The 14,749-nt window shown below is 32.2% G+C and overlaps 1 protein-coding gene across 1 annotated transcript in view; it reads left to right on the top strand.

The window, feature by feature from the left end:
* LOC134281887 (uncharacterized) overlaps window positions 1-9,738 on the top strand; it is a 28,918-nt gene extending 19,180 nt beyond the window's left edge. Inside the window, exons 3-8 of the mRNA XM_062764322.1 lie at window positions 246-1,421; window positions 1,614-1,650; window positions 1,999-2,181; window positions 2,334-2,581; window positions 8,633-8,705; window positions 9,616-9,738. Of these exons, the coding sequence (XP_062620306.1) occupies window positions 246-1,421; window positions 1,614-1,650; window positions 1,999-2,181; window positions 2,334-2,581; window positions 8,633-8,692 (1,704 nt within the window). The 3' untranslated portion in view covers window positions 8,693-8,705; window positions 9,616-9,738. The remainder of the gene's footprint in view (window positions 1-245; window positions 1,422-1,613; window positions 1,651-1,998; window positions 2,182-2,333; window positions 2,582-8,632; window positions 8,706-9,615) is intronic.
* Window positions 9,739-14,749: the final 5,011 nt, after the last annotated feature.

The raw sequence follows: 14,749 nt of genomic DNA, 5'->3' as shown, positions 1-14,749 counted from the left end.
ATGTATATTCATATACTGTATATCTTAACTTTTTTCTTTTTCCTGAAGAAGGGACAGGGCGTCCCGAATTAGACATTTTTTATTGTTTGTTTCGTTGGTTAATTAAAGTGCATTATATAAATTTCCATCCGTGACCTTGTATCTACTTTGTAGATCCCACACTTAGGATATACAGTGTTGTTGGGTTTTAGTGTTTTTTTATATACTGTATTGTAAATATAATGTATGTATTAATTTTTTTATAGGAAAAAGACGGATTTTATGGACAGCTCTTGGATTTGCTACCTCGAGATTCGAATCTTAAGAAACATTTAAAATATGAGAGGTGTTTCTTTGTCAGCTTTCCTTGTGACGAAGGTGAAAATTTGGAAGTTTTATCTGAATTAGAAAACTGCATTGCTTCTATTGCCAAAGACAGAAGATGGAAAGAAAATATTCCTAAAGAATGGTCTATAATTGAACTGGCTCTAATCACAATGAGAGGTTCAGAAAAAACCGTTTCTATCGAAGAACTCAAAGAGAAATACTGGAACGCTAAGAAAAATGAAAGTTTAAAAATGGAGGATGCACTATGCTTTTTCCACGATATTGGATTGATTCTTCACTTTCAGGAGGAGAACCTTTCAAATACTATAATTGTTGACGTCCAATGGTTTGTTGATACATTTAAATTCATAATATCAGACAAAAATCATGTCCGAGACTTAGCAGAAACTGACAGAGACTGGCAGTACTTCCACAGGACTGGGTATCTAATGGACAATTTCCTTAGTCGAATTTGGGAGAGCTTATCCATAGACTTTTGGGAAAGGCCGACCATTTTGCAATATATGCAAAGACTAGGATTACTGGCGATGGGGGAAGTAAAACACTACGTCCCATGTATGAACAAAAGAGACTTCGGTAGAAAGGAACAGATAGCCTTACGAGGAATGGAAACAAAGTCATCTGTATTGGTGCTTCATTTCCAGTTTTTACCGTTCTTTTTTTACTGCCGATTGATAGTTGCCTGCATTGTGGGAACAGAGTGGGAGGTGGTAGAAGATGAAAGTATACCAGGCTTGTATAAAAACATAGCGATTTTTGTATACAAAGACCACCTAATTGCCTTGGTAGTGACGCAAACTGCAATTCAAGTCCAGATTTTGAGACCACAAAACGCACCTATTGATGCTAATATTGCCGGAAATATTAAGGAGACTCTTGAAAATAGACTTGGATACTTAACAACCACATTTCACAAAAAAGTTGCATATAGGGTTGCATTTCAGTGTTCACATCAAGATGTTCTTTGCGATAATGTGGGGTGCTATGTATATGAAGACGAAATATCTGGGAAAGGTCAAATATTATGTCCAAGACATGGATTTACAGGAAAACATATGATAAACGAAAACGCTCTGACAAAATTCTGGAGAATCGTAAGTGAACTAAACAAAAAAGATCATATCAGAAATTAGCTACAAAGTTTTAAGAGGATTTTTTTAATTTATATATTTCTAAAGTTTTCTATGCAATGTATTTACATTAATTCTTTAATATTGAAACAAATCTGTAAATAACAACTTTCATTTGTCATGTATGATTTTAACATTTGTCATTTTAAATCTAAGGACGCGCCATCTGTTTCCTGTGCTAAATCTGCAAAAGGTAAGCAACTCATCTACCGTAAATTTGGAAATTTTTTCGTCGATTTTATTTTGCGAATCTGGGTCAATATGCTGTTGATTAATTTTTACGCTTCAAATTTTTGCGAATGACCACTACTTTGTTTACATTTTCTTATTGTTGAATTATTTTTAATAAAAATATTTTTGCGAATTCAAAGAACTCGCAAATTTGCTAAAAATTTATCTTCAACAAAAATTTCAAGATTTACGGTATATGATTTTTTGTAAATATACAGACATATTTCTTATCAAATATTTACATAATTTGAAAATTATAATTTGCAAAATTATTTAATTTAAATGTTAAATTGACTTTGGTTTGTTGCAGTTCCATTGGCAAATGAGGAGAAGCTTACAAAGCTTATAACACTGGGAAGAGATGCAATGCAGGCGTATTTTGATTCCATTTTTCCCCCTGAGGATTTACAAAAATGCCTCAAGGATAACAAGGAATCCCTTTGTAATGGGCCCTTCAGATTCACAGCTACTGAAGTTAGGAATGTTTATCCTGGTAATAATTTGTGACAAACATATACCCTTAAAATAAAGAAATAAACAAAATGAAATGAAGTTTTTCCTTAAGATATGACTAAACCGAATGATATTTTAATGTTTTTTAATATCCTAAACATTATTAATACTCATCCTCCTGTTACATCACAGCTTCCGGGTCAGTTGTAGATGCCTCTTCCTTTGATGTCCCAATCATGTACAAATTATTGAGAAATTTTGGAAGCAACATTCCACCGCCAACTAATGGTTGGGGAAAAGAGCCGACGATTGGACAGAAAACACAGGGTGACGACATTGAAAGAATCCGCAAGTACAGGAATCAGCTTTGTCATAATCTTTTTAAAACACAAAGCATGGATGACGAAGATTATACCCTTTACTCTGAAGAACTGACCCAGGTAAAACCCCAGACTTTTCCTTTTTATTAAACTGGGTAGTTTATTTTCTATCTTTGAATGAGTACTTTGGATATACCTTTCATACAGTATTTTCATTAATATTACATACACCTATATTAATTCTGTTATATGATTTTATCATTCATTTATCAAAGACCTATGTATATAATAAACAAATGCTACGTATTTAAGTTTAATGTTTTATTCGAGTTGGCAGGTATTGTCCACAGTGGTCTACACAACAGTGGGGCAGCCGGCAAAATGGCATACCCCCAACATCAACATAAGTTGTGCCCTCCCTGACGGGAAAAGTAGCACGCTGGGTTGACCTCATTCGTGCTACGGACACATTTCAACACAAATTATCTTTTATAATTATATTATTTTGCTTTAGCTTTAAATTGTATAAGATATAATTTTCAAAGTCAACATCACATATATCAACATCAACCATCACATATATCAACATCAACCACAAAAAGTCAACAAAATCAACAGTTCAATGGTTAAATTGAAGGTGACGATTTCGCCAATACGACCACTGTGAAGTATAGTTTACTGTCTTTCCCCGAACTCCTCGAATGGATAATTCGCCCAGTTGACCCTTGTCATGCATGGTATTCGGCCAGAGATCATTCCAAAGGTCCCAGAATACGGAAATAGCAGGCAATTCAGATCAGCATCGTTAGTCTCCTTCAACGAAATCTCTAAAAAACAAAAACCCACAGCAGAAAAAGATTCTCAATAACATTTGCATAACTCTAATAAATTTGGTATAGCCAAACCATGTAAAACGTTATTTAAACAAACAAAAGGAGAAAGGTTATATACTTAACACCTAGCTCAAGGGTTGAGGTGGGAGGGTATTTCATAATACAAAAACATAAATCGGATACTTTCATCACCCACCTTTCACTTTCACTGATGCATAGAAAAGGGGAGATAACCCGCAAACCTAGTGACTAAGTAGCGACACTGTATGGATGGATAAATAAATTCCGGCTTATCACATTTATAAGTTTTTTCCACAAAAAGGAGGTGAATGATGACATATAATAAAAGGATAGAGCTTTGATAACGGCGCATATTGTGAGATGAACTCAAATATGCGGTATTATCAAAGACCTATGTATATAATAAACAAATGCTACGTATTTAAGTTTAATGTTTTATTCGAGTTGGCAGGTATTGTCCACAGTGGTCTACACAACAGTGGGGCAGCCGGCAAAATGGCATACCCCCAACATCAACATAAGTTGTGCCCTCCCTGACGGGAAAAGTAGCACGCTGGGTTGACCTCATTCGTGCTACGGACACATTTCAACACAAATTATCTTTTATAATTATATTATTTTGCTTTAGCTTTAAATTGTATAAGATATAATTTTCAAAGTCAACATCACATATATCAACATCAACCATCACATATATCAACATCAACCACAAAAAGTCAACAAAATCAACAGTTCAATGGTTAAATTGAAGGTGACGATTTCGCCACATGGGCACCGTAGGTGCACACCGCCACCTGGTGGGGGTAGGCAACTTCAATTTAACCACCCACCGTGGACTCCTAGCCTACTCAAAACCCTCAGAAACCCATCCATCGTGAATATCACTCTCTCTCATTGCCAACCCACTGTAGAACTATCCTGCATTAATTAATTGGGCCTAACGCCCCCCCCCCCCCTCCTGAATTTATATATTTCCAAGTTACTAGTATATTGATTTGGGTCTCAGATTCCATTATTAATATCCAGCTGGCAAGAAAGAACTACTACCTGGACTAATGTAAGAAAATTATATAGAAAATACGTTTTATTTAGATTCCCCCCCCCCCCACTCTATTTATTTGTTTATAAATTTGAGTTTTATTTCTTATTTATTTATTTTTTAGGTGATAAAATACTTTCATGCAGAGATTAGAAACAAGATGAATGAGCACCTTTACTCTTTAACCCCCCCTTTCCCTTTCAGCATGATTATGCTATTCCTGTATTGTTGACAATAATTTTAAAAGTGTTCACATGCCCAATTTGTAACCTGCAGAACATGTTTTGTGATATTTGGTAACGTATCTTGCCAGTTCTGAGGGAATGATGTTATACATGTACCACTTATTTTGAAAGCGAACTCTTCAAAGGACCATTTAAAATTGATTAAATCTTGTATATAATAAGTACCTTTCAAACCAAGACACACAATGGAGGACTTTGTATTTACTGCTCATTTGTAAATGTAGTTGGACTGCAGCAGACATTGAAGGCACATATGACTAAATCCTTCATTCTAAACCCCTTCCCAGCTGATGCTCTATCAAAAATGCATGATCTTTTCACACCTTAAGCCCCCCCCCCCCTCCTTTGCAGAAATATGCTATGGATTAGGTTATTTAAATAATAGACTTCAAAATCTTTTTAAGGCTGTAGAAAATGGATATATGATAGAGAGCATAAAAAATTAATATGCTTAGTCAGTGGAAACCTATCCTATATCCAATACCCTAAAATGCTGGAGAAGTTTATCTTAGACTTATCTTAATACTATGAATCTTGTAACTCCTACACACATGTGGATTTGGATTTGTATCCCCTAGCTAACCTGAATTTATACCCACTAGCTAATGCATGGATGTAAACTGCATGTACATATATATGCACCGACTAATGCATCTTAATCCCACATGAGATAAATGTGTAAAGTAACATAAAATAATTATGCTACATGTAACTGCTCAGATGAGAGATAAACACCTATCATATTACATGCAAATGGCACCTGGGTTTGAACTGGTATTTTCAATGGGAAAATGCCCCCTGAGATATGCATATGTGTCTTAATTTCCAACAGTAATCACATACTATTAAAAAGAAAATATTGTAGGAATTGGTTTGGATTGTAACCTAGCCTGTGGAACAATGGTTAACCCCCCCCCCCCCGCTGTTAGGTAGTTAGGTAATCTTGCCTTTAGTGCTTATTAGTGATAAAGAAAACTAGTTACCTAAACAATTTACTCTTTGCGAGTTTAAGAACTGAGAATATAGAATTTTAACTAAAGCAACTTTTATCTGTGTGAAATAGCAAATCTTAACAACTTAGAGACACAGCAGAAACCAACACTGACAAAAAGCCCCAATTTGAACCTTATAAGTCTCATTATAACCCTTTCTATTTTATTTATTTATTGATTTATTTATTATTAATGCATGACCATTCATACAGCATATGCCATATTTGGAAAATACATAGAAGGTACCAGCTCTGTGAGCTGTGTTCAAATGAGCCTGCATATGCATTGACTGTAGCACCTGAAGAACTCTGTAAATTGTCCCTCATTCCCAATGCCAAATTTAATAACGAGTAAAATTGGTAAAAGTTCAGGAAATTTGAGTTGCAATTCCTATTTTAAGGTTCACTTTTCCCAATGAGAAAGATAACTCAAAGCAATAAATGTTAATTATTATGTTAATTTCCTAATTCTCTTGACAATTTATTTATTTCACAGTGCTTCAATTAGCCTATAAATTATTATTATTTAACTTCTTTTTACAGTCTTTTATTTGTAGAATTGTATTTCAATACCCAAAGTTCTCTTCTTGTATAAATATTAAACAAGTGACTAGACCCATGTTTTTAGAACATTGTCAGGAAATAAAAGCCCATGCTGAAATTAATCTCTGTGTAAATAATCAACATTTGTGAAATAATTTACATATAATAAATTAGTAAAATAAGTTTACCTTTTTCATGTTAACTTAAGATGGTACAAAACTTTTCATTTACTAAACACAACTTTATAGGATACAAGGCCTTTATGCTGTTAAGGGGTGAGAAGACATTAAGGAGGCCAGGGGGTCAACAATTATTAACCACCAGATATAAATTTAAATTTTGGGATATGATATCTTAAGCTGTCAACTATCATTTGGCAAAAAAAAATTTCATAAATTTTAGCTTTAAAATTTGATCAGTTATATCTTTATTGAGCTCTTCTTCTAAAGGAGATCCAAATAGCCTAAAAATGGCCACAACCACCCAGCCCCTTTAAATGTATGTGTTTATATTGTGTTATCATCAAACCTTCTCAATTAAGGTAAAGGCGCTGTTAGAGAAATTCATGATTATGCTCATGTACACTGGAAACGGCTTCCAAGGAACGAACAGCATGGCCTTCTTTTATTTCCTTTATGTATAATTTTAACTACACCATTGACCAAAATGACAACAAAGAATATATGCGAAACATGCCCTTCGCCCCATCTTACTTAATCTGAACCCTTTGATATATATTAACCAGCAAAATAGTAGCTAGCCTTGCTAGATATTACATGTAGTTAATTAAAATAAAATTTGGGGAATCCTATTTATATCAACTGTTACTAATGAACCATTGAGGTCCTAAATTACTATGCCCACATTGTTATTGTTCTTGTTGAATCTGAAGTTGTCCTCCCTATCAAGCCCCTTAAGAGAAGTGATATCCGAATAGGTGAGGATGCTGCTGGTCCTAATATATTATTATTATGTGGATTTGACAGACAATGTACAATTCAACTCTGGTGCATGTTACCTATGCCGGGTATGCCTCCCAGATTTTACAGCCTGAATTGTTGATTGTAATGCTTCCATCCAACTGAATTTTTTGACTCAAAATATATTTACTTTTTTAGTCATCATTCATATTTACTTACCTTGAGTTTTGTCATATAGCATGGGTACAACTGTAATATGTATAAACAAATACACATCTTACCTGATGTTTCAATCATATCATAAAATGCATTATTGTAATGTTACATTCAAAAGCACCAAAACTTGTTATGTATTTTACTTCAAACTATTTTATTTCACAATTGATTACTGCCTTTGTCGCAATTGCATATCTTTCATGCCTCTCTTTGGACCCTTGTTAAAGTTGAATGGCCTTGATTGAAATTTATATACTTTAATTAGAGTTCTGTCCCTTTGTGAATCTAGCTACATAACATTTCTAAAGATTTGTCAAACTTTTATTACTTCTCAATCTGTATTTTTTTTTATTTATTCACTGTTTTAGGACAAAAGGTAGACTGGTATGGCACAGCTAGGGTAACCCTTGAACATTTATTTATTTTTTAAAAATCACTCAATATCTGATAAATGCACCAAACCCAAAGTTACAAAAGCATTCTCATACTGTAAGAATTATAATTATGGATATTCCCATTTCTAAATCCCCTAAAGATTGGCTAAGGGACCTAAGTAACTAAATATAGGCCACCATGTGTACGGATGTTTATTGGCAAATGACCTTGAATAACATGGACCGAATAAAGTTGAAGTTCATACCTATTTTTACATTATCTCATTTTGTTTATATATTATTTCACTAAGTAAGTTTTTATTCATTCAAAATCTGCTGATGAAGTTGGTTATTATTACCACATTGTAATTTTGTACCATGTACCAGTGTTTAAAGCATGGACGGGTGGCAAATCGATCTGTTTCAATCCAATAAAATACTTGCCATCGGGCAATATCAATGTTAATAAGATAATCTGTTTTACTTCTTTGACTGAAACTTAACTTTAAAAACTGGAAATTATTATAAAATATTTCATAATACAAAAACATAAATCGGATACTTTCATCACCCACCTTTCACTTTCACTGATGCATAGAAAAGGGGAGATAACCCGCAAACCTAGTGACTAAGTAGCGACACTGTATGGATGGATAAATAAATTCCGGCTTATCACATTTATAAGTTTTTTCCACAAAAAGGAGGTGAATGATGACATATAATAAAAGGATAGAGCTTTGATAACGGCGCATATTGTGAGATGAACTCAAATATGCGGTAATATGTTCAATAGTAATTCATCAATATCTCTAAAATGCTAATTTACTTAGCATCTTGAATTATACCTTTTGCTAAAATATATTTGGAATAATACAATATTTTCAATATAAAAATTACCGAACATGATGCTTAAATACTTCAATTGATCTTACAAAGAGACAAAAGCACGGGGAAACTTATTTTAATCCGACATGATATTTTATTTTCAGGCAATACTGAGACTCACAAAAGGATCTTTTAAAAGTAGAATTTACACCATTTGCCAATAGATTACGTACAGACGTAAGAGTTTTCAACATTGAAAAGTTACCTCTCCCTTATCTAAGATTCCAGATCTAAGATATGCTTTTTCCTAAGTTACACTAAGTGTTGCATTATGTATTGATATACACAAGTGAGTTTAGACTAAACATAGGTGGCGTTTCTTTGCAAATGAGCTAATAAAATTGCATAAGTTTTATATTTTATGTACAGAGAAAGTTAGTGTAAACTGATTTTTCTTATGCATACTTGGTGCCCGCAGTATACAAGTGCAAATGCACATTATGACGATGGCTGTTCTTTATCATTCAAAGTAATAAAACACATAAACAAAACAACAAAACAATATGGGCATCTCCTATTTAATTTAAAATAAATAATATATAATATTAAGGAGAATATTCTTAAAAATTCAGAAGGATGCTGCACAAATCCTATGCACTTTCTAAATTAATAAAACCTTAGGAAACTTACTCTTGACTTTGAATTTTTATACTATTTTAACTGAAAACTTAACAATAGTAACTAAACCATTGGAGTGTCGACATTTGTGCAGTAATATCTTAAATCATTGAAATATCCTGCGTCTTTTTGTACCTTGTGTATGTAAGACAAAGTCAAGTATGCCATTGCACCGAAGCGAATTTGTTAATGTTTCTTATAAACTTGTGTAGTAGAGGTCGATGAAATCATAATATGACGTCATAATGTGGCGTTCGCATGTCGTTGGTTCCAGGAATGTTTTAGTAAACAAGTCTTACTATTTTCTGTGTAGTAGGTAGTGCAATTATGGGTTTTAAATATATATTTACATAGAAACCTCCAAAGGTAGCCTTAACTCACCTGCGTAAGTAATTTTTAATCTTAATAATCCTTTGTTTGTCACTGTATTCCTCAGATTGTAAAGTGATATGAGACATGTTTTTTGAAGGTAAAGAATCAACAATACAGAAAGAAAAAGAAGATATTGAGAGACAATGACCAGGTGTTACACGACTTGCCTCTAATGTAATAAACATATAAAAAATCTTTAAAGCTTTTATTTGGTATCACATGCAATTTTGATTTTATTTTTTATAATGAATGTTGAGAATTTCTTTGATGTGATTGTCAAGAATGAAAATGAATAACTATTTGTTATTTATTAATTGATAAATCATGAAAATAAATTACGTATGATATTCGAGATTCCTCTTCTTGAATGTCTATCTGATTTGCATACAGTCTCAGTCAATGTTACTTGGAGCACAATTATATGTAGGTTCTACTTTTGAGAGTTGGTAGCCTATTGGCAAATCAAATGATTAATTAAAATGGCATAGAAAAATGGCATGCGTGATTTTTAAAAACAAAAAAAAATACTATTTGCATATATGTGTCTATTCAGTTTTGACCATAATCTAAGAATTTGATTTTCTTTTACGAAACTTCATTCTTCAACATAAGCTGCCATAGGGGAGTATCATCGTTTCAAAAACAAATCTTGCTGCTACTGAAGTAAATAACCCCATTTACAATTATTGAATTCTACTCAAGCAAAAATATTATAACTGAAGTAAAAAAAAAATCACAATGGCTCTTTCAAATGATATTCCAATATTTTTACTAAACTAAAAATCAACCGATAGGCTAGACTTGTGACGCAGTTACATAGAAAAGGACTGCCATCAGGCACATACTGTATCTCAAATCACATGGGTGTTTAATCTATTTTCAATAATTCTAAATTAATTAGCGGCAAATCCGGCATCATCAATTGTCAAGTTGTGCATGTATAATTCTGATTCTTTAAGTCGTATATATCTAAAGCTATTTTTGTCAACAACATGATTCTCCTTGAGTTTATATTATGAATGAATCTGTCAATGTATAGCGTGACAAACCATATTCAATTATTTACAAAAGAATATTGTTTTCACACATTTTGCAACGATTTCCTTTTCTTCATTTCAAATACGGCCCATCAAATGATAATAAAAAGTTTGCGATAATAAATTCTTGAAGACCTGCACAGAGATTAACATTTAGTCAAGGTTTAAACATACATCAGAATCTTTAACAAAAAGTTTAAGGAATTTCAGGGGAAAAGTCCAAAACATCCACATTGACATTTTGATTGAATTGAAACTTCTCTCTTCTCTACAAAAAAAATTATGCTAAAAATAAGGAAATTTTCATGTACGTTCAAACAAAAAATAACACAAAACAAAACTGTACGAACGGCTTAAAGACTTCCTCTGAAGTTATAACAAATCCTTTTTTTTATTTAAGATTAAAAGGATACATAAATTATTAAATTTCATTTTTGAAATTTTTATTAAATGTTGGGGGTGACTGCAGAACTAAACAAGTCTCGTTGAACACATGTTAATCAAGAAAATTTTCGATATTTCCAAATTCTTGAGATCAAAAATTAAATCAAAATTCATTAAATTGCTCGTTGCAATTATATCTTACCTCATAAATTCAATAAAAATAGTACCAACTTCAAAATGCAGATTCTTATATTAATTATTTTATGAAATAAGACCTTTCTACGCGATTTTTTTAGTAAAGAAGGATATGGATATTACGAACAGTATTCAATCTCAAAGTCCATAAAACAATACAAAACAAGAGCAGAGCAAACATGGACCCCCGAAACATCAGATTTGTGATCAGGTGCCATAGAGAGTGAGCATCCCCTTCCGACCAGTCACACCCGCTGTGTGCTACTTGTCATGATCGTGAAATAACGGAAAAATCCGTCGTCAATTCACTGTATAAATAAGGGACTAACAATTGGTATGAAAAACGTCAGTCAGCATTTGACTCAATGATAAATTTTATTTGCTGACAATGTCATTGTATCGACCATAGATCTTACGAAATGATGACTTTAAACGAGACTGCTGATATTCTTGTTTCATCAACTTGGTTGTCAATAATTAAGCTCGCTTTAGAAATTGATCATACGTAGAGCATGCTGTTGTGTATCGAATCAACTGAGATATATATATACTCCGTATGCAGGTGATGAAGGTATATTGCTGCATAATAAGGGAGTTGACGATAGAAAAGTTAAAGTCATCACGTTTATCATATAGCTTGGTTGTTAGATTACCATAAGTGTCTTTTTCAAGTAAAATATCAAAGTATGTAACAGAAGGGTCGGACTCTGTGGTATGTTTTATCTCAAGCTCACTATGATATATCGTATCGACGTCGGAATGGAAATTACCATTATTAATTGACATAACGTGTTTGATATATCTAAATGTCGAATTGAAAGCAACAGCAAGTGTTTTATTCTTTTCACGCATACGATTTTTAAAAATTTAAAGATTAAAAAAAGTTAATTTGATTTAAAAAAAAATCCAACAAGCTCTAAAAATACGGTTATTTTTTATGGCAAATAAAAATAATCATGTCAATTTCTTACGAAAGCTCAGAAGGCTCATCGAGATTCAAGTTTCAAAATACGAGATTCAAAGTTCAAGATTCGAAATTCGAGTTTCGAGATTCAAGATCCAGATTAACCAATCAAAAGGCTCATTCGAGAGTCGAGGTTCAATATACGAGATTCGAAATTCGAGTTTCGAGATTCAAAATCCAGATTAACCAATCAAAAGCGGGTTCAACTTTTGATTACTCCCCTTTATTATGATTTTATTATCAAGAAATCATTTAATATATTTATAACAAATGAGTCATTTGATTAAATTATAATGCAAGAAAGAGTGTTATATATATAAGAAGGAAATCTAAATAATCATTGGATTTTTGATCAGCAAGATATACTTCAATTTATATTATGACTACTTAAATATTAAATAGAATACATATATCAGGGGTATATATATATTTGCATTGTCTCCTTTATTTAAAGGGTTGTTAACATAATAATAAAGTTATAAATAGTGTCTAAAGATTAACAAAATCACCACCCCTACCCGCAACACCTGCCCATTTTTCCCGACACTAAAAATGTTACTTTAAAAACTTGAAAGGCAATGTAGCCTTGATAAATAAAAACCGCGTTTGTTTTTCTAATAGAGGGAATACATAAAAATAAAGTTTTCAATTACTTATCTTCATCTAAGGCTTTGATTTCTTGAATTAATTAACAATTATATATGCAATACAGATTGCCAGTATGAATTAAATTAAATCCAGCATTCATTTTATCTGATATCAAACAGTATATTAGTCTAAATTAGCTGCAGAACTATAGCAAAATGGTTTTATATTTTAGTCTCTGACCATAGCGTTATGGTCAAAGAATAAAATATACTCGTAAGACCTTGTAAAGCTACAGTTCGATTCAGCAGTCAAGTCTCACTGCACATATGTAATCTTTATAAATGTAATGAAATATAAATCCTTGTTTTACTGTACAGTGTAGAGACGATTCATGATATTTCATAATTATTATAATCAATAACAATATTCTCCCTCAGCTATGATCTGATAGAAAAGTCTACCTACTTATACCGCAAGTCAACGATAAGACAATATAATATTCTATATATACGTATTTACTGTGTTGTTTAATGAGAAAAATAAGATTAAATATGTATATTTCAAGATGTAATATAAATCTTATTTTTAGTTCGTTTTAATACATAAAACTTTTTTCTTACATTATCATTTTAGAAAATGATCATATTGTTATAAATATAATCAACGAATTCTTGATACTAAAAACATAATAAAGGGAAGTAATCAAATGTTGAACCCGCTTTTGATTGGTTAGTATGGATCTCAAATTTCGAAACTCGAATTTTGAATCTCGAATTTCGAATCTCGTATTTCTAAACTTGAATTTCGAATGATCCTTCTGGGCTTTCGTAATTTCTTTTTAAAACTTTGCTGTTTTTAATTTGAATCAATGAAAACGTCTAACGTTTAACGAAACATTTAAATTCAATTATTGGAGAACTCTTTTGAATTGTATCTTGCTTTATTCCGTTTTTTTTCTGATGGATTGATTGTATATTGCTTAACGTTCCGATAAAGAGAATATTTCACTCATACATAGACGTCAGTGAATGCTAGTGAAAGGCTCTAAATATAGCCCTATTCTCGGCTCTCAGGGCCTTTGAACAGTGAGGGTTCTTTATCGTGCCAACGCCTCCCGTGACACGGAACTTATCTTTTAACGACGACGGACCTAATTCATTTCTACAATAGAAATTTTACTCAAATTTTAATATGAGGTAAAGTGACTTTTTCTGAGTTAAAATCGATGAAAAAAATATATGGTCATTGATATAGATTTTTGATAGGGAGCGTTTCAAAAGTAGGCAACGGAAATCGATGATTACTATAGAAAGTAATGTGAAAATACGAGTTTGTGGTATAAAAGTGATGATTAAAAAAATTTTGCAATAGAATTTTTATTCATATTAAGAAACCATGTTAACAAAATAATTTAGTAGCAAATAATGCCAAAAAATAAATAGGTCATCGGCCTAGATTTTTAAAAGGGGTGTGTCAAACTCTGGTGAATGGCATTTTTTTGGGGGGGGGAACTTTCATTGAAAATACCTTTGCAAAATAAGTTTTGTCGTTTTATTTCCTTATTCTTCAATTTACTTTTACACTAAATAAAAATAATAGTTTAAAGTTGTTTAAAACTCTAGGGATGGTAATAAAGTAGGATTTCTGTGAAATATATATGCGTATAATACTCTAGGGATTGTCTCAAAGTACAATTTTTGTGACCCACGTCCCATGGGAATTAATATCTGAAAGTTTGATTATTTCAAAAGAATCAGGGGCAGTAAGCATATACGAGCTGCCCAATATTTTGTAGCGTTTATTATTTTCCGAGCATGTAAATCCTAAATAATTAACATTCCATCCACAAAAACTGTACTATATTCCTTTTCTTTTAAATGAAAACACAGCGTAAAGTTCACAATTTATTAATGGCGATAAATCAAAAGCATAGAAAATAAACAAAACGAACGAGTGACTTGGTCAAAACTTTCCTAACTACTTCTGCGTTTCTACAATTCTACCCCTTATATACTAATTAAACTCACTCCTCCCATGACGCAATAATTTAACTCCTCTTTACA

The sequence above is a fragment of the Saccostrea cucullata genome, unplaced genomic scaffold (genome assembly GCF_032062105.1).
Source record: "Saccostrea cucullata isolate Sc308-1 unplaced genomic scaffold, CSIRO_AGI_Scuc_v1 ctg5602, whole genome shotgun sequence".
NCBI classification, from domain to species: Eukaryota; Metazoa; Mollusca; class Bivalvia; order Ostreida; family Ostreidae; genus Saccostrea; species Saccostrea cuccullata.
Note: the sequence above shows the minus strand (reverse complement) of the source record. Positions and strands in the feature narration are given on the sequence as shown.